Raw genomic sequence first — 20,790 nt, 5'->3', positions numbered from 1 at the left:
AGGTTTACCTCATCTCTCATAAACCCATCCACAGACATTAACACATCCATACGTTAACTTCCTCCATACTCTCTCCCTCTCAATCTGATATTAACTTTTTTATTTCTTTAGATTTTTTGTTACTTTCATCAACTCTTTCCTATGTTTACTTTTAACCCTTAAACGGTCCAAACAGATCGACGTTCAAATTCGTAGTGCTACAAAAGTAGATCTACTTTTTTTTACATATTTTCAAATATAACAAAAAAAATGTAGATAAAAGTTCTTTTACACGTTTTCAAATGTAAAACAAAAAAGATTACATTTTTTTACATACTTTCAGATGTTGAAAAAAACGTATATATACGTTTGGACCATTTAAGGGTTAATATCCTGCTTAAATGTACCCTCCCAAATTCCTCCATCAGCCTTTGCAATTTCTTTTCAGAATCTTCCATAAGAACCACATCACCAGGAAAGAGCAATCTCATCTTGGTGACATCACATCCCTGCCTAAGCCCTACTTTTACTGAAAAATAATCCCCCTCTCTATCTCTCTCTCTCTCCTAAATATCCTGAGTCTCACTATCTCTTTTCTGCTTTTAATAACCACTGCCACTGCTTTATTATGTTTTTTAAAATGCAGAGCAATATAGGCCTTCATTCTACTGAACATTTACAAGGGGTTCCAAACTAACAAACAAGTTGCATTCCTAGTGTTTCAATATACAAGAGAGTTGTTTCTAATCCAAACTAGTTTTCCCTATCACAAAAAAAAATACTACAAAGAAAGATCATCTATCAAAAATCCCATAACTGTGGAACAGTATTGGCCAAGAAATTTTTTTATAACATTTTCTTGTGGCCTTTGTTCATAAGTACCCTTACATTACCTCAAATATGAGAACTTTAATGCACACAAGTGCCAATATGAAGACTGGTTAAAGTATTTTACCATAACACAGTATCATGAGGAACATACTTACTTTCATCAACATGGGTTTTGTTTTCTACATGTCCTTCAATATCTTTACTAAACCATTCATTAAACCACAGATGTGAGTCAAAGAGTGTGGGCATAATAAAGTGTAGCAAAGCCCAAAGTTCAGCCATGCTATTCTGGATTGGTGTCCCTGACAACAGCAAGCGGTTCCTGCAGCTGAACCCTAGCAGCAGCTTCCATCTCTGACTGTTAAATAAATAAAGGTTATTATGACTATGAAAACAGTAGAGTACAAATATATTTATAAATCAGGTAATGTTAGGTGGTGCTGTTCGGCAGTGTTAGGCAGTGGTGTTAGGTAGTGGAGTGAGTTGGGTGTGAGTTGGTTGCGAGTTAGGAGTGAGCTGGGAGTTAGAGAGAGAGACCTCTTAGCAAAACTGCAAGCTCTGGGAACTGCAGGCTCTATGCTATGTCTCCTCACTGATTACCTTCTTGGTATATCGCTAAGGGTAGTTCTCAATAGAACAGAATCAGCATGACATCCTATTAGGGCAAGTGTTCCACAAGGAAGCGTGCTGGGACCAGTGTTATGGAATGTCTACTTCAACGACCTTCTTCATCTCATCCCAGAATCCCATGCATATGCAGACAACTGTACACTGACATTCACTTATCCAAAAGAAGAAATGCCAGCTGCTCTAAGCTACATCAATCACCAGCTGAGAGCTACATGAGCTTGGGGAAATATATGGCAAATAACTTTTGCACCTGAGAAAACACAAATGATGATGATCTCCAGGCATCATGATGGTAATGCCAGTGCAGTAGTAAGGATGAATGGGAGGGTGTTGGCACCTTGGGAAGAAGTTGATATCCTAGGGGTGAAATTTAACTCCAAACTGACCGTGAAAATCCACGTTGTAAATCTTGCAAACAAGGCAGCCAGGAAGCTTACAGCACTTCACCGTATATTGAATCTGCTTGATGGCAGAGGTTGCAAGATTTTGTACGAGGCACAAGTACGCTCACACCTTGAGTGTTCTCCACTTTCTTGGTTTGCCTGCCCCCCTTCTCATCTGCGACTGCTGGACAGAGTAGAGAACAGAGCAAGACATCTCATCTCTTGCATGGACCAATCCTGGATAGATCTGTCATTTCAGCAGAGCCTTCAACATAGGAGGGATGTGGGTGGCCTTACTGTTATGTACAAGGCCAATATTGTCAAAGTACCACACTTGGATCCACTTCGAGGACAGCGTGAAACAAGCTTTTATGCCACAAGACGGGCAGAAAGCAGCAACTTCACTCTGGCTGTACCCTTCTCCAGAACATCACTCCATCTGAGATCATATATACCCAGGATGACTCGAGTATGGAACACATTCGTACAGCATAATGATGTCAACGAGATAAAGTCAGTTGATCAAAGTTTATTCTATTAGGATTACAATGCTGAGTTTACAGAATTTGGTTATTGTGTGGTTTACATGTAGTAAAATAATGATTACAGAGTGTACCACTAGAACACCTAGCATGGCTAGGCATTTCGGGCAGACTTAGTTTAAATCTTAATTTTAAAATATTACAAATTATGAGGTAAGTTGGTATTATGGCTAAGTGACTAAATACTAGTTTGTGAGTTTAGCAATGTGAATGCTTTTGTTTTGGCACAGTACATAGTTTCAGTATTGGAGTATCACAGGATTCATTATTTTAAGATTGAGATTAATATTTCTGTTTATGGTCAAATGGGTGAGTGAGTGTAAGTGTGAACCACCAGGTGGTATTCGTGTAGTTAGTTGACGGGGTGTATCAGGGAGATAAGATGTTTTCTAATGGTAGTTTTGAAGGTGATGAATGTGTCTGCAGTTCTAGAGTTCTCAGGTAGGGTGTTCCAGATTTTAGGGCCTTTGACATACATAGAATTTTTGTAGAGGTTTAGTCGGACACGGGGAATGTCGTAGAGATGTTTGTGTCTGGTATTATGCCTGAGGGTTCTGTCACAACTATCAAGAAAGCATTTTAGGTCAAGGTTGATATTGGAGTTTAAGGTCCTGTAGATGTAGATTGCACAGTAGTAAGTGTGGATGTACTGAACAGGGAGTAAGTTTAGATCTATGAAGGGTGGGGGGGGGGGTGCGTTGCAAGGGATGGGATTTAGTGATTATTCTTACTGCAGCTTTTTGTTGGGTTATTATTGGCTTTAGGTGTGTTGCTGTAGTTGATCCCCAAGCACAAATAGCATAGGTGAGGTATGGATAAATAAGTGAGTGGTATAGTGTGAGAAGCATATTTTGCGGCACGTAGTATCGTATCTTGGAGAGGATCCCAACCGTTTTGGATACTTTTTTGGTTATGTGTTGGATATGGGTGCTGAAATTCAGGTTGTTGTCAAGGTATAGGCCTAGGAATTTGCCCTCATTATGTCTGGTAATTAGAGTGTTGTCGATCTTAATGTTAATTTGTGCATCTCCTGCTCTGCTACCAAACATAATATAGTAGGTTTTGTCAGTGTTAAGCGTAAGTTTATTGGCTGTCATCCAAGTCGATATTTTGATCAGCTCCTCGTTAACAATGATGTTGAGGGTGGCAAGATTAGGGTGAGAGATGACGTAAGTCGTGTCGTCAGCAAAGAGAATGGGTTTCAGGTGTTGGGATACGTTTGGAAGATCATTGATGTATATGAGGAAGAGCAGGGGACCAAGACACTTCCCTGCGGAACTCCAGTATCAAGTGGCCGTGTTGTTGATGCTGTGTCTTTAATGGTGACATACTGATACCTATTAGTAAGGTAAGATTTGAAATAAGCAAGCGCATGGCCTCTTATACTGTAATGGTCAAGTTTGTGGAGTAGGATGTCGTGGTCTACTGTGTCAAAAGCTTTTCTTAGGTCAATAAAAATTCCTAGTGGATATTCCTTATTTTCCAATGCTGTGTAAAGCAGATCTAGCATTTTTATGATTGCATCATTAGTGCTTTTATTTTTCCAATGAAAATGCTGGCCCACAGATGGCTCCAACTTCATCCTGTTCCCTACTTGTATGTCTCATAACAATAAAAATGCTTTCAAATGAGCTGATGTAGATAACAGCTCTTAGCTTGTCAATAAAGTTAAGAATCCTTAACCTGTAAATAGCTTGTCAATAAAGCTAGGGATCCTTAACTTTGTCAAACCCTGTGTAAGAGAGAGAGAGAGAGAGAGAGAGAGAGAGAGAGAGAGAGAGAGAGAGAGAGAGAGAGAGAGAGAGAGAGAGAGAGAGAGAGAGAGGAGGGAGGGAGGGAGGGAGGGAGGGAGGGAGGGGGTAGGGAGGGAGGGGGTAGGGAGGGAGGGGGTAGGGAGGGAGGGGGGTAGGGAGGGAGGGGGGTAGGGAGGGAGGGGGTAGGGAGGGAGGGGGTAGGGAGGGAGGGGGTAGGTAGGCAGGGGGTAGGTAGGCAGGTAGGGGGGTGGGTGTACTCACCTAATTGTGGTTGCAGGGGTCGAGACTCAGCTCCTGCCTCTTCACTGATTGCTACTAGGTCCTCTTTCTCTCTGCTTCCTGAGCTTTATCATACCTCTTCTTAAAACTATGTATGGTTCCTGCCTCCACTACTTCACTTGCTAGGCTATTCCACTTCCTGACGACTCTATGACTGAAGAAATACTTCCTAACGTCCCTGAGACTCGTCTGAGTCTTCAGCTTCCAGTTGTGACCCCTTGTTCCTGTGTCCCCTCTCTGGAACATCCTATCTCTGTCCACCTTGTCTATTCCCCGCAGTATCTTGTATGTCGTTATCATGTCTCCCCTTACCCTTCTGTCCTCCAGTGTCGTCAGTCCGATTTCCCTCAACCTTTCCTCGTACGACATTCCCCTGAGCTCTGGGACTAGCCTTGTTGCAAACATTTGTACTTTCTCTAACTTCTTGACGTGCTTGACCAGGTGTGGGTTCCAGACTGGTGCTGCATACTCCAGTATGGGCCTAACATACACAGTGTACAGTGTCTTGAACGATTCCTTATTAAGGTACTGGAACGCTATTCTCAGGTTTGCCAGGCGCCCGTATGCTGCAGCAGTTATTTGGTTGATGTGTGCCTCCGGTGACGTGCTCGGTGTTATGGTCACCCCGAGGTCTTTCTCCCTGAGTGAGGTCTGTAGTCTTTGTCCACCTAGCCTATACTCTGTCTGTGGTCTTCTTTGCCCCTCCCCAATCTTCATGACTTTGCATTTGGCAGGATTGAATTTGAGAAGCCAGTTTCTGGACCACATGTCCAGCCTGTCCAGGTCTCTTTGCAGTCCTGCCTCATCCTCATCCGATTTAATTCTTCTCATCAACTTCACATTATCTGCGAATAGGGACACTTCAGAGTCTATTCCTTCCATCATGTCGTTCGCATATATCAAAAATAGCACTGGCCCTAGAACTGACCCCTGTGGGACCCCGCTCATCACAGGCGCCCACTGTGATACCTCTTCACGTACCATGACTCGTTGCTGCCTCCCTGTCAGGTATTCCCTGATCCATTGCAGTGCCCTCCCTGTTACATGCGCCTGATCCTCCAGCTTCTGCACTAATCTCTTGTGGGGAACTGTGTCAAAGGCCTTCCTGCAGTCTAGGAAAACGCAATCAACCCACCCCTCTCTCTCGTGTCTTACTTCTGTTACCTTGTCATAAAACTCCAGGAGGTTTGTGATACAAGATTTGTCTTCCATGAACCCATGCTGGTTTTCATTTATAATCTTGTTCCGTTCCAGGTGTTCGACCACTCTCCTCCTGATAATCTTCTCCATGACTTTGCACACAATACATGTCAGAGACACAGGTCTGTAGTTTAGTGCCTCGTTTCTGTTTCCTTTCTTAACCCTTTGAGGGTCGACAGGCCCTCTCCGAAACTCGTTCTCAGGGTCGGCCAAATTTAAAAAAAAAAAAATTATTTTCTCTTATGAAAAGATAGAGAATCTTTTCCCGATCATAACGACACCAAAAGTTTGAAATTTGATAGAAAACTTACGGAATTATGCTCTCGCAAAGTTAGCGGTCTCGGCGATGTTTACGGATCGGCGATTTTGCCCACTTTGAGCCCCATTTTCGGCCAATTTCACTGTACTAGTCGACAAAAAACATGAATATTTCGCTAGATCTCCATTTTTTCTATCGAATGGGTGCAAGAAACCACCCATTTATAAATTCAACTATCCAGTACAGTGGTCAGAATTTAGCAATTTTGCCAATTTCACACAAATTTCAAAAGATGCCAATTTCGGAATAGGGTCCAGAATAAACAAGAAAGACATTCCTGGCACTAAAACGACATTTCCTCTAGTCATTAGTCACGTCTCAAGGCCCCTCTTATATTCTTTTGCTTTCCACTTTGAATTTTTATTCTCACAAAAAAATATAAGATTTACTGTTATGCAGACTACTGCATTAGTGTAAAAAATGGTATAAATATTATTGGTGCACTTGTGAAAGAATATTAGACTCACCAGTTGACGTGTATTGCACGCTTGGCACGATTTGTTTACTTTTGAAGTTTGGTAAAAATCGAACATTTCTGCTACTTTGAGCTCAATTTCATGGCACCTTTCATTGTAAAACCAGTCAAAATCATCTCAATTTCAGTAATATGTCTTCCATTCTATAAAATGAGACCAAGAAAACTAGAATACAACAATAAATACCATACGAAAATACACTGCAAAGTCGCTGATTTATTAAAAAAAAATGGAAAAAGTTTTTTTTTTCTCATTATGCACCGTTTGCTGCAGGATTTTTTTTAGACTGTGCACACTGACCACATAGACCCATTCTTTCATATGAAGGCCTACCAGCTTTCTCCCACTAGATTTCAGGTCGCTAGAATTTATGAGTACTAGTACGTCAAAAACCCCTACGCGTAAGACGTACTAGTACGACGAAAACCCTCAAAGGGTTAAATATGGGGACTACATTTGCTGTCTTCCATTTCTCAGGTAGTTGCCCAGTTTCAAGGGATGTGTTGAAGATTGTGGTTAGAGGCACGCACAGCATCTCTGCTCCTTCTCTAAGGACCCATGGGGAGATGTTGTCCGGTCCCATCGCCTTTGAGGTATCAAGGTCACTTAGCAGCTTCTTTACCTCCTCCTCGGTTGTTCGTATGTCATCCAACACTTGGTGGTATATTCCCTCTTGATGTTCCCTTCTGTGCTGACTTCCCACAGCCCTTCCTGTCTCTACTGTAAAAACTTCCTTAAATCTCCTGTTTAGCTCCTCATATACCTCCTGGTCATTTCTTGTGAGTTCTTCCCCTTCTGTCCTTAATCTGATCACCTGGTCTTTGACTGTTGTCTTCCTCCTGATGTGGTTATACAACAGTTTCGGGTCAGTCTCGATTTTCGATGCTATGTCATTTTCATACTGTCACTGGGCCTCCCTCCTTACCTGTGCGTACTCATTCCTGGCTCTGCGACTGATCTCCCTATTTTCGCGTGTTCTCTGCCTTCTATACTTTTTCCATTCTCTATTGCACTTTGTTTTTGCCTCCTTACACCGTCGGGTAAACCAGGGCGTGCGAGTGTGTGTGTGTGTTAGTTAGTTAGTTAGTTACCATTTTGTCCTAGGCACATGTCGATTAGACACTAGGCGCGTTGTATATACGTACATGTGTGTGTGTGTGTATGTGTGTATGTGTGTGTGTGTGTATGTGTGTGTGTGTGTATGTGTGTGTGTGTGTATGTGAGTGTATGTGTGTGTGTTAGTTACCATTTTGTCCATTTTGTCCTAGGCACATGTCGATTAGACACTAGGCCTGTTGTATATGAGTACGTGTGTGTGTGTGAATATATATATATGTGTGTGTGTGTGTGTGTGTGTGTGTGTGTGTGTGTGTGTGTGTGTGTGTTTGAGTTTGTGTGTGTGTTTGAGTTTGTGTGTGTGTGTGAGTTTGTGTGTGTGTGTGTGTGTGTGTGTGTGTGTGTGTGTGTGTGTGTGTGTGTGTGTGTGTGTGTGTGTGTGTGTGTGTGTGTGTGTGTGTGTGTACTCACCTAGTTGTACTCACCTAGTTGAGGTTGCGGGGGTCGAGTCTGAGCTCCTGGCCCCGCCTCTTCACTGATCGCTACTAGGTCACTCTCTCTGAACCGTGAGCTTTATCATACCTCTGCTTAAAGCTATGTATGGATCCTGCCTCCACTACATCGCTTCCCAAACTATTCCACTTACTGACTACTCTGTGGCTGAAGAAATACTTCCTAACATCCCTGTGATTCATCTGTGTCTTGTCTTCAACTTCCAACTGTGTCCCCTTGTGTGTGTGTACTCACCTAGTTGAGGTTGCGGGGGTCGAGTCCGAGCTCCTGGCCCCGTGTGTGTGTGTGTGTGTGTGTGTGTACTCACCTACTCACCTATTTGTGGTTGCAGGGGTCGAGTCTTAGCTCCTGGCCCCGCCTCTTCACCGGTTGCTACTGGGCCCTCTCTCTCCCCGCTCCATGAGCTTTATCAAACCTCGTCTTAAAACTGTGTATGGTTCCTGCCTCCACTACGTCATTTTCTAGGCTATTCCACTGCCTTACAACTCTATGACTGAAGAAATACTTCCTAATATCTCTCTGACTCATTTGTGTCTTCAACTTCCAATTGTGGCCTCTTGTTTCTGTGTCCCCTCCCTGGAACATCCTGTCTTTGTCCACCTTGTCTATTCCACGCAGTATTTTATATATCGTTATCATGTCTCCCCTGACCCTCCTGTCCTCCAGTGTTGTCAGGCCGATTTCCCTTAATCTTTCTTCATAGGACATTCCCCTTAGCTCTGGAACTAACCTTGTGGCAAACCTTTGTACTTTCTCTAGTTTCTTGACGTGCTTTATCAAGTGCGGGTTCCAAACAGGTGCTGCATACTCCAGTATGGGCCTGACATACACGGTGTACAGTGTCTTGAATGATTCCTTACTAAGGTATCGGAATGCTGTTCTCAGGTTTGCCAGGCGCCCATATGCTGCAGCAGTTATCTGATTGATGTGTGCTTCCGGAGACATGCTCGGTGTTATACTCACCCCAAGATCTTTCTCCTTGAGTGAGGTTTGCAGTCTTTGGCCACCTAGCCTATACTCTGTCTGTGGTCTTCTGTGCCCTTCCCCTATCTTCATGACTTTGCATTTGGCAGGATTAAATTCGAGAAGCCATTTGCTGGACCAGGTGTCCAGTCTGTCCAGGTCTCTTTTAAGTCCTGCCTGGTCCTCATCAGATTTAATTCTCCTCATTAACTTCACATCATCTGCAAACAGGGACACTTCTGAGTCTAACCCTTCCATCATGTCGTTCACATATACCAAAAATAGCACTGGTCCTAGGACCGACCCCTGTGGGACCCCGCTCGTCACAGGTGCCCACTGTGATACATCATTACGTACCATGACTCGTTGTTGCCTCCCTGTCAGGTATTCTCTGATCCATTGCAGTGCCCTTCCTGTTATATGCACCTGATGCTCTAGCTTCTGCACTAATCTCTTGTGAGGAACTGTGTCAAAGGCCTTCTTGCAGTCCAAGAAGATGCAATCAACCCACCCCTCTCTCTCGTGTCTTACTTCTGTTATTTTATCATAAAACTCCAGAAGGTTTGTGACACAGGATTTGCCTTCCGTGAATCCGTGCTGGTTGGCATTTATACTCTTGTTAATTTTGCATACTATACACGTCAATGACACAGGTCTATAGTTTAGTGCCTCTTTTCTGTCTCCTTTTTTAAAAATGTGTGTGTGTGTGTGTGTGTGTGTGTGTGCATGTGTGTGTGTGTGTGCACGTGTGTGTGCGCATGCGTGTGTGCGCACGCGTGCGTATGTACTCGCCTATTTGTTATTGCAGGGGTCGAGTTACTGCCTCTTCGCAGTGTGTGTGTGTGAGAGCATGCATGGGTGCATACAAAATTCTCCAACCCTAGATCAAACAAAACAGGGTATTACCTACTGTTTAGTAACTACTAATCATACTGTATCTGTACTGTGTATGGTGCTGTCTGCCTATGGTTCCCTTGTCCCTGAATATCTGTTATGTAGGTAAGGTATAAGCACACATTATGCTAGCTCATCCTGTGTGAGTGTACGTGAGAGTAATCTCATGCATGTGTACCTACAGAAAGAACTTTTTGTAATCTGGCAACTTTGGTGAGCTTTGAGGCAGCCAGGAATCTGCTAATGACCCAACCAAAACATACAGCGAGATTTTGTTGTCATTGCACTGATCCATGGAAGTCCTCACCACATGTATATAATGTACTGTACTTCTGACAGCACTCAGCCTGGAAGGCCTCACTTGTGTCCTGCAAGGTTATCTAATATTTCTTATTTCTCAACTCCTGATCTTGCAACTATATACAGTAACTGTACTTTGCACCTTCACTCACCTGTCACAACTGACCACTTTTTTTCTTAACCAGTTTACTTTTCACTATACTTCCACCAACAAACACCATGATATTTAGATGGCAATGTGATTGTGACCTCACCTTGGCTGGCATGTGCATGGATATGCTTTTATGTCCTCTGTCTCCAGATTGCATGAGATAAGATAGATAAACAGGTCAAAAACTTAGCTCATGAATAGCTGACAAAAATAAATATACATAATGGTATTATATACAACAGCAACAAGTTAATTAAAAAAAAACATGTGCAAAACTTGAGTATCTTTTTTGTCAGCAATAAAGATTCTGAATTGTTGCACTTGTCTATTCATCCAGAACTGATGAGGGTATCAAATGATTTACATAAAGAAAAACTGGATATCAAATTGGGGAGGAGGAGTATGGAAGAAGTGAATGTTTTCAGATATTTAGGAGTTGACATGTCAGCAGATGGATTTATGAAGGCTGAGGTTAATCATAGAATTGATGAAGGAAAAAAGGAGAATGGTGCGTTGAGGTATCTATTTTTTTTTTTCAACAAACTGGCCGTATCCCACCGAGGCAGGGTGGCCCAAAAAGAAAAACAGAAGTTTCTCTTTTTAAATTCAGTAATTTATACGGGAGAAGGGGTTACTAACCCCTTGCTCCTGGCATTTTAGTCGACTCTTACAACACACATTGCTTACGGAGGAAGAATTCTGTTCCACTTCCCCATGGAGATAAGAGGAAATAAACAAGGACAAGAACTAGAAAGAAAATAGAAGAAAACCCAGAGAGGTGTGTATATATATGCTTGTACATGTATGTGTAGTGTGACCTAAGTGTAAGTAGAAGTAGCAAGACGTACCTGAAATCTTGCATGTTTATGAGACAGAAAAAACACACCAGCAATCCTACCATCACGTATAACAATTACAGGTTTCCGTTTTACACTCAATTGGCAGGACGGCAGTACCTCCCTGGGCGGCTGCTGTCTACCAACCTACTACCTACGTTGAGGTATATCTGGACACAAAAAACGTTATCTATGGAGGCAAAGAAGGAAATGTATGAAAGTATAGTAGTACCAGCACTCTTATATGTGTGTGAAGCTTGGGTTGTAAATTCTGCAGCAAGGAGGCAGTTGGAGGCAGTGGAGATGTCCTGTCTAAGGGCAATGTGTGATGTAAATCTTATGCACAAAATTTGGAGTGTGGAAATTAGGAGAAGGTGTGGGATTAATAAAAGTATTAGTCAGAGGGGTGAAGAGAGGTTGTTGAAGTGGTTTGGTCATTTAGAGAGAATGAATCAAAATAGAATGACATGGAGAGCATATAAATCTGTAGGGGAAGGAAGGTGGGGTAGGGGGTCGTCCTCAAAAAGGTTGGAGGGAGGGGGTAAAGGACGTGTTGTGGGCGAGGGGTTTGGACTTCCAGCAAGCGTGCATGAGTGTGTTATATAGGAGTGAATGGAGACGAATGGTATTTGGGACCTGACGAGCTGTTGGAGTGTGAGCAGGGTAATATTTAGTGAAGGGATTCAGGGAAACCGGTTATTTTATATAACCGGACTTGAGTACTGGAAATGGGAAGTACAATGCCTACACTCTAAAGGAAGGGTTTGGGATATTGGCAGTTTATAGGGATCTACTGTGTATTTTTAAACGTATATATACTTCTAAACTGTTGTATTCTGGGCACCTCTGCAAAAACAGTGATTATGTGTGTGAGCGAGGTGAAAGTGTTGAATGAAGATGAAAGAATTTTCTTTTTGGGGATTTTCTTTTGTTTTGGGTCACCCTGCCTCGTTGGGAGATGGCCGACTTGTTGAAAAAAAAATATATATATATATACAGTAGGTAGTAGGTTGGTAGACAGCAACCGCCCTGGGAGGTACTACCGTCCTGCCAAGTGAGTGTAAAACGAAAGCCTGTAATTGTGTTACCTGAATAAACTTATTTACTTCTAGTCTATCAACTGAGTACAAGAAACCGCCCATTCACTTACTTCAACTACCCAATAAAGTGGTCAGAAATTGGCAATTTGGCCGTTTTCACACAAATTTCAACAGATGCCAATTTCAAAATAGGGTCCAGACTTAACAATGCAGACATTCCTGGCATTAAAATAACATTTTCTCTGTTCATTAGTCACGGCTACAGCTCCCTCTTAAATTACTCTTGCTTACCATTTGGAACTTTTATTCACCAAAAAATAGAAGATTTACTGTTATGCAGACTGCTGTATTATTATAATAATTGTGTAAATAATGTCAACCCATTCTTGACACCGTATTGGAATTTGGACTGGCAGGCAGACAGGTATTGGGCGGTGACGTCATTTGTTTACTTTTGAGCTTTGCTAAAGAATAGAACATTTCCGCTACTGTGAGCGTAATTTCAAGGTACTTTTCGTCATGAAAGCAATCAAAATCATATCTATTTCTGTAATACAGTGGACCCCCGCATAACGATTACCTCAGAATGCGACCAATTATGTAAGTGTATTTATGTAAGTGCGTTTGTACGTGTATGTTTGGGAGTCTGAAATGGACTAATCTACTTCACAATATTCCTTATGGGAACAAATTCGGTCAGTACTAGCACCTGAACATACTTCTGGAGTGAAAAAATATCGTTAACCGGGGTCCACTGTATATCTTTCATTCTATAAAATGAGACCGAAAAAATGAGAACATAACCATAAAACCATACAAAAATATACTGCTAAGCAGCCACTAATGGCTGAGAAGTGAACTCCGCTATTTACGGTCTGATTTCTTTCATTTTTTGTGTACGTTAAGTATCTTTCCATCATACATTGCCCACATTTCAATAAGATAACCCAACAAACAAATGAGAAAATAATAATACGTACAATAATAATAATAATAATAATAATAATAAATTTACTACATGTACATGTACATGGGGTACAGACATAGCTGACATCAGTGACATACTACTATATAGAAAGCCGCTTGTTATGCAGAGTATTTCAAGAAAATTAGGTCAGTGTCCCAGGATAACACCCACACCAGTCGGCTAACACCCATGTGGAAAATATTTTAATTTTCCGAAGCTATAGTGCCTAATAGGTGTTTAATGTGTCGATATGAGTCAAAAATGTATTTGAAAATAGGATAGAACCAGGAGTTCCCTTTGCGCATGCGTGGATGTGCGGGGGGAGAGGTCGACTAGGGGCATGGGAGAGGCGGGAGTGTTTTGAATGTAGTGAGGAGGCTGGGAAAGCATGGAACCAGGAAATTGGCGTTCACGGTGGCCTAAGGATTAATATAGGCCTCATTTCATAATAGGAAGTGTCGTAACTGTTCCTGGTGGAGAGTGAGGGAACGTGATTTACGGGACCACCGTAATAGAGTGGTAAAATGAGTGAATAAGGGTAGGACCGGGTGACTGGCGCGTCACCATGGACTGTGTCCCAGGGAAAATTACCCTTGGTTTAATCATCACTCATCGGTCTCAGATCTTAATGGAGTGATCTCTAATGTGTATAATAATTATGAGACATTAAATCGTCTTGTGAATTGTAATGTAATTAATGATAATAACGCTAAGTTAAGAGAATGCGTGAAGTGAAATAAGTCGCCTTGCTCCGAGTGAACACGCTAGACCACGTTGTTCCCGTCACGAGGAAAGTGAAGTTCATTGAGTCACGACTTCTAAACCGGGACAAACCAATGGATACCTCGTCCTGCTGGAATGAGAACCGTATCGGTGTAGCAGGACACTGAAATGAGATGGTGAATGGAGGAAATAAGGAGTATCAATCACCCACAGTTAAGTAACCCTTCTAGTTATAGCAGACTGATACTGGCCAGTTAGGTTTGTTGTAATTGGATAGGTTATGGGTGATCCAGCTACATCAAGTGACCCCCAGAGAATATCTGGTAAGTGGTGGGATTATATACAAATGTTTTTCTTTGATGGATATATCCATGTGTAACCTACCCCCCCCCTTCATTCAGTTACACTAATATAATCTATACAGTCCACAATTAATTAGTAGCGCCGTACTTGTGGGTGCTATCCAATCCATACTGGTCTCGGATAGATATGGATAAGATTGTGAGGTCGAAGGAACCACCTGCTGTGACCAGGGGTGGTTAAGTTTTCTCACATGTCTACACGGGGTGACTACGGTAAACAATATGGTTGTCTCCCAATGAGTTTACTTGTATGCATGTAATGTTGAGGTACATAAAGGTAATCACCCCTAGAAAATTTTCCACATCTGCCCGCTGGTCCTTCGAACCGGATGCAATCAGTGAAAAAAAAAAATAATTGAATTAATTACTTAATAATTAAGTGACTGATTGAAGGAAGTGGGTATAGGGTACACAAGTTTAATCGATCGTGTGGTGGATGATAATTAGCCGAATTAATTGCTAGCACATGTGTGGCTAGGATTTATACAAGAGTAAAGTGCAAGAATTACTCTTATAAGGCGCCTACTTAAGTTGTATAATCAGTGATTAATAATTCTCTAACCATGACTGGATCTGATGGAGTTAATGTGGCTGACAAGTCCGTGAATTTTAGAGTAATGAAAGCATCATTACAGGCTATTAAAGGCCATGTGACGAAGGCATTTGATTTAATGAATCAAAGAACCATGAACCCTAATGAATTAATGTTATATTTTGATGTTTTAGAGAGTAGATTTGATTGGTACAAATTGTGGTTTAAAGACTGTGAAAGAGATCTGCTGGAGAATTGTGCAGATGGAATGGAAATGAATGTTTTAATTAATCAACATTACGAATTGGAAGAAAAACTGTCTTGTAAAAGTAAGGCTTTGAATAAATTAAAGGGTGTAAGCCAGGCAGTTGATCAACCTATTAATGCAAAGGGTGGGTTTGCCAAAACTTCCAGAGTACAGTCTGGAGGAAATCAGACTAGGTCGGCAGGAATTAATTGTTCAATTGCAGACCAGTCAGCCAAACAGTTCTAAGGATATAACACATAATGACTCTGAAGTATCTGTCAAGTCTCAAAAGGGAAAAATAATCCCAGTGGTAATAATCATAGTTAAGAGTTAAATAGGCACATATCAAGTCAGGAATCAGTAATAGTGGTTCCTCACATCAAGGGAAGAGGAATAAGTACCTCAGTAAGGGTAACCCAGTTAATAAGAGGTCAGGCAAGGAAAAGAGAGACTGCCTCTTCTGCCAGGGTACTCATTTCACTAAAAATTGTAATGCCTATAATTCATGGGATATTAAAGTGGAGAGGATGAAAGAACTTGACAGATTTATCAGATGTCTAGACAATCATAATGTAAAGGATTGTCATACCAAATTGAACATTTGCTATCAATGCAACAAGAGAAGGCACCATACAGTTATGTGCAGGGTTGTATGCGATTCTTATAATAATGGTGACAATAATGATAATGTTAATAACCCTGACACTACAGTGACTGATGTAAAGGTTGTAGCTAATGGCAATAATGATGGCCTAGCTGAGGTAGCCTTGCCGGTGTTGGATGTAATAATTCAGGATAAAGGGCATAAATCCAAAACCATGCAGCATCACTCTCCTCAACCCTGGTACGGGCCATGTAATATATGGCGGACTACCGCCTAGTAATAATGACTAGAAGTAGTGAATACAGTCACGGTGTCTTACTCATAAAAGGTCAACCCAGTACAAGTATTCTTCTATCGAGAATGATGTTGAACCAGTCTAATTTGTGGGAGCTGGACAGCATAGGGATTAATATAAATAAGGAAAGTCCAAATGATTCCATTACTCAGGAACAATACCTGAAGGATGTTAAATTTGAATCTGGACATTACTGGGTGCGACTTCCGTGGAAGCTCAACCATCCAGAATTATCTACTAATTATAGGATGGCGTATGGACAGTTAACGGGCCCAGCTCTGCGAAATGAGCAAGACACCAAAATTGTTGACTGCTTATAATGATATAATTAATAAACAGTTAAATAATAAATTGTTCTTACTTCAGGCGACGATAAATGCACACCTTAAGTGCACAGGTGGTCCACTGAGCGAAGTAATTGGGTAAATAATCTTATGTGGACAATTTCCGGGTGTGACGTCAACTGAAGTGGAACTAATGAGGATATGTGAAGGGGTTAATGAAATAATGCAGTAATGTGCTGGGGCTGACTTGGGATACTGAGAGAGACTTGTTATTGTTAAAGTCTCATAATTCCAGTATGCCCAACAAATTAACCCCGAGAGCATAGACTTAGTGTCACACCTTACAATAAGAGGGAAATTGTTAATACCAGAAGCATGGAGGCTTGAGTGTGCTTTGGATGGAGCCCTACCTGAGGAGTTAACAGGTGGAAAGAATTAATGGGTGATTAGGTAAATACCAATGTTGGAGTTCCCAAGCCAGGTGGCCAGTGAAGATGGGAAAATTGTACTCCACATTATGTAAGTCGTCTAGCAACGACCTCCGCCCGGCCGCAGTGTGGAAAATATTTTAATTTTCCGAAGCTATAGTGCCTAATAGGAGTTTAATGTGTCGATATGAGTCAAAAATGTATTTGAAAATAGGATAGAACCAGGAGTTCCCTTTGCGCATGCGTGGATGTGCGGGGGGAGAGGTCGACTCGGGGCATGGGAGAGGCGGGAGTGTTTTGAATGTAGTGAGGAGGCTGGGAAAGCATGGAACCAGGAAATTGGCATTCACGGCGGCCTAAGGATTAATATAGGCCTCATTTCATAATAGGAAGTGTCATAACTGTTCCTGGTGGAGAGTGAGGGAACGTGATTTATGGGACCACCGTAATAGAGTGGTAAAATGAGTGAATAAGGGTAGGACCGGGTGACTGGCGCGTCACCATGGACTGTGTCCCGGGGAAAATTACCCTTGGTTTAATCATCACTCATCGGTCTCAGATCTTAATGGAGTGATCTCTAATGTGTATAATAATTATGAGACATTAAATCGTCTTGTGAATTGTAATGTAATTAATGATAATAACGCTAAGTTAAGAGAATGCGTGAAGTGAAATAAGTCGCCTTGCTCCGAGTGAACACGCTAGACCACGTTGTTCCCGTCACGAGGAAAGTGAAGTTCATTGAGTCACGACTTCTAAACCGGGACAAACCAACGGATACCTCGTCAAGCTGGAATGAGAACCGTGTCGGTGTAGCAGGACATCGAAATGAGATGGTGAATGGAGGAAATAAGGAGTATCAATCACCCACAGTTAAGTAACCCTTCTAGTTATAGCAGACTGATACTGGCCAGTTAGGTATGTTGTAATTTGATAGGTTATGGGTGATCCAGCTACATCAAGTGACCCCCAGAGAAAATCTGGTAAGTGGTGGGATTATATACAAATGTTTTTCTTTGATGGATATATCCATGTGTAACCTACCCCCCCCCCTTCATTCAGTTACACTAATATAATCTATACAGTCCACAATTAATTAGTAGCGCCGTACTTGTGGGTGCTATCCAATCCATACTGGTCTCGGATAGATATGGATAAGATTGTGAGGTCGAAGGAACCACCTGCCGTGACCAGGGGTGGTTAAGTTTTCTCATATGTCTACACGGGGTGACTACGGTAAACAATATGGTTGTCTTCCAATGAGTTTACTTGTATGCATGTAATGTTGAGGTACATAAAGGTAATCACCCCTAGAAAATTTTCCACAACCCAGATACCCATTTACTGATGGGTAAACATAGACAACAGGTGTAAAGAAACACGCCTAATGTTTCTACCCTGGCTGGGAATCGAATATTTATCAAAAATCATATATGGCTAACCCAAGCCAGGTACTAGAAATAAGCCATGTTGACTTTTTTGGGTTATCCTAGGTTCTCTACACATATGCTCTTGTGTGTGATAATCTATATAGAGAAATTACCTTTTTCGTTTCAGGTTTATGGTGCAGTACGTGTGTATATCACAGTGAGCCCTGTGCTATACAGTGGACCCCCGCATAACGATTACCTCCGAATGTGACCAATTATGTAAGTGTATTTATGTAAGTGCGTTTGTATGTGTATGTTTGGGGGTCTGAAATGGACTAATCTACTTCACAGTATTTCTTATGGGAACAAATTCGGTCAGTACTGGCACCTGAACATACTTCTGGAGTGAAAAAAATATCGTTAACCGGGGGTCCACTGTACTCCGTTTTCTCTAATATAAGCCCCAAGACAGGGATAGGAGAATGGTATCTGTATACCATATCCTCTTCATTCCTTCGTCGAACTGCTCGGTATTATACCAAATATTATTTATTCCAGAGTATTTAACATGTTTTATGTTATTTATATTGTTTATTATGTCATATTAGATCAATTGTGATAGGCAAATAAGCTGTAGTGTTGATATTAGTGGAATAATACAGCATATTCTCCTGCATCATGAGACTGAGCTCATGGCAACCGACAGTGGCTTCAAAGCCACCTTATCTTTAATGGATAATGTACCATGTAGGTGCTTTACATAATGAGAAGCATTTCTTTTATTCATTGGAACCATGGCTACTGCTAAAAGTAAGCAGGTTATAACAATAAATGGAGAAAAAGAAATTGGAGTGACTTATGCAGCAAGTAGCGCCACCAAACAGTAGCAGCAGGTTGGTGTGGTGACCCTGGAAATTTGAAATTATGCTAGCCAAAATTAGTGCCGAATAACTGAAGGAACCGAATAACTGATTGCTGGATTTGTGATGGCAGACCTGTACTTTATATCCTATGAATTATTCAGTCTATTCTATGAAATACCTGTTAATGCTTTTGATGGCTTGGGCTTCATCAAGAACCATGTAGTTCCACTTTAAGCGGTTCAAAAACTTGAAATCTTGAATAACAATCTGATAACTGGTTACTACTATATGGAAACTAGCCTCCCTTGTTCCAAGATTTTTGCCATCAAAAAACTTTCGAAGATTTTTACGTTCTTCAGGATTACCCCAATATGGAACTACCTGAAAATAAAAATGAGAATTTCAAGCTGGACTTATTTTTAAAGACAGTTATAATGTTATGAAGATGCATGCACTTCATAATAACTGAACAACGTTCAGAGCTCCAGCAGACTTTTCTGTGCCACCTGTTCTATAACTTGAAATGCATTTTATACTAATGAGAGGTATAAAGCATACAGAAAAATATTAGTTGAATTGATTATAATTAGCCACTGAAGACCCACCTTGAAAGAATTGTGAAATAGTTCTAATTGGAGCCTTCAATTAGTTCAATTATTTCAAGACTTGTGGCTACTTTTAATGCTGTGTAGGATTTTATAGAAAATTGTTAGAGAAGAGTCAGGATTAGGTAGCTTTAATTTAAATAACTGATGTGAGAACACAGAAAGAATAGTTGATATAGAAATCGTTATCTTTCAACAAACCAGCGATATCCCACCAAGGCAGGGCGGCCCAAAATGAAAAACAAAAGTTTCTCTTTATAGCTTTAGTAATGCTTACAGTAGAAAGGGTTACTAGCCCCTTACTCCCGGCATTGATATAGAAATCTTTCTTCTTTCAACACACCGGCCGTATCCCACCGAGGCGGGGTGGCCCAAAAGGAAAAACGAAAGTTTCTCCTTTTACATTTAGTAATATATACAGGAGAAGGGGTTACTAGCTCCTTGCTCCCGATTGATATAGAAATACCTAATATAAAAAGTTAATTTCTTCTTCTTTCAACAAACTGGCCGTATCCCACCAAGGCAAGGTGGCCCAAAAAGAAAAACAAAAGTTTCTTTTCAATTTAGCAATATATACAGGAGAAGGGGTTACTAGCCCCTTGCTCCCAGCATTGATATAGAAATACCTAATATAAAAAGCTAATTATATTAATAAAACAAAGCCCCTACGAAAGGGAATGAGGGGATTGTAAAGACCTAGTTAGGTATATCTGGAAGTGTAGTACAGCTGGGATTGCACGAGTATTATAGGAAATAAAAGAGAGACAAATGGTATTTGGGACCTGACGATCTGTTGGAGTGTGAGCAGGGTAATATTTAGTGAAGGGATTCAGGGAAACCGGTTATTTTATATAACCGGACTTGAGTCCTGGAAATGGGAAGTACAATGCCTGCACTCTAAAGGAGGGGTTTGGGATATTGGCAGTTTGGAGAGACATACTGTATTGTGTATTTTTATACGTATATACTTCTAAAGTGTTGTATTCTGGGCGCCTCTGCAAAAATAGTGATTATGTGTGAGTGAGGTGAAAGTGTTGAATGATGATGAAAGTATTTTCTTTTTGGGGATTTTCTTTCTCTTTGGGTCACCCTGCCTCAGTGGGAGACGGCCGACTTGTTGAAAAAAAAAAAAAAAAGGAAGGGGTTCTAATTGTTGCTCTTGAGATCACTGAACCTACAGTCCAGTTTCACAGCAGGTCTCCTGACAGATGGCCTTTTCAGTCAAGATTCTCATGCTCACAGCACACAGTAATTTCAGTATACAGTTTCTCCAGTATGTTCCAGATGTAGATTACTATACAACTTTCTTCCCTAATCAACATTTATTATTATTATTATTATTCATGGGAGTCATGGTTCCCATT

The 20,790-nt window shown here is 41.3% G+C and overlaps 1 protein-coding gene across 2 annotated transcripts in view; it reads right to left on the bottom strand.

Annotated features, from left to right (window-relative positions):
• The window catches only part of Ino80 (chromatin-remodeling ATPase INO80), a 754,916-nt gene that overhangs the window by 591,861 nt on the left and 142,265 nt on the right, over positions 1 to 20,790 (bottom strand). For both annotated transcript variants that reach the window (XM_070098261.1, XM_070098262.1), the window contains exons 13-14: positions 19,000 to 19,202; positions 966 to 1,168 (exon numbers count right to left, since the gene is read on the bottom strand). In XM_070098261.1, the coding sequence (XP_069954362.1) occupies positions 966 to 1,168; positions 19,000 to 19,202 (406 nt within the window). The remainder of the gene's footprint in view (positions 1 to 965; positions 1,169 to 18,999; positions 19,203 to 20,790) is intronic.

Source organism: Cherax quadricarinatus, chromosome 61 (assembly GCF_038502225.1).
Source record: "Cherax quadricarinatus isolate ZL_2023a chromosome 61, ASM3850222v1, whole genome shotgun sequence".
Classification (NCBI taxonomy): Eukaryota; Metazoa; Arthropoda; class Malacostraca; order Decapoda; family Parastacidae; genus Cherax; species Cherax quadricarinatus.
Note: the sequence above shows the minus strand (reverse complement) of the source record. Positions and strands in the feature narration are given on the sequence as shown.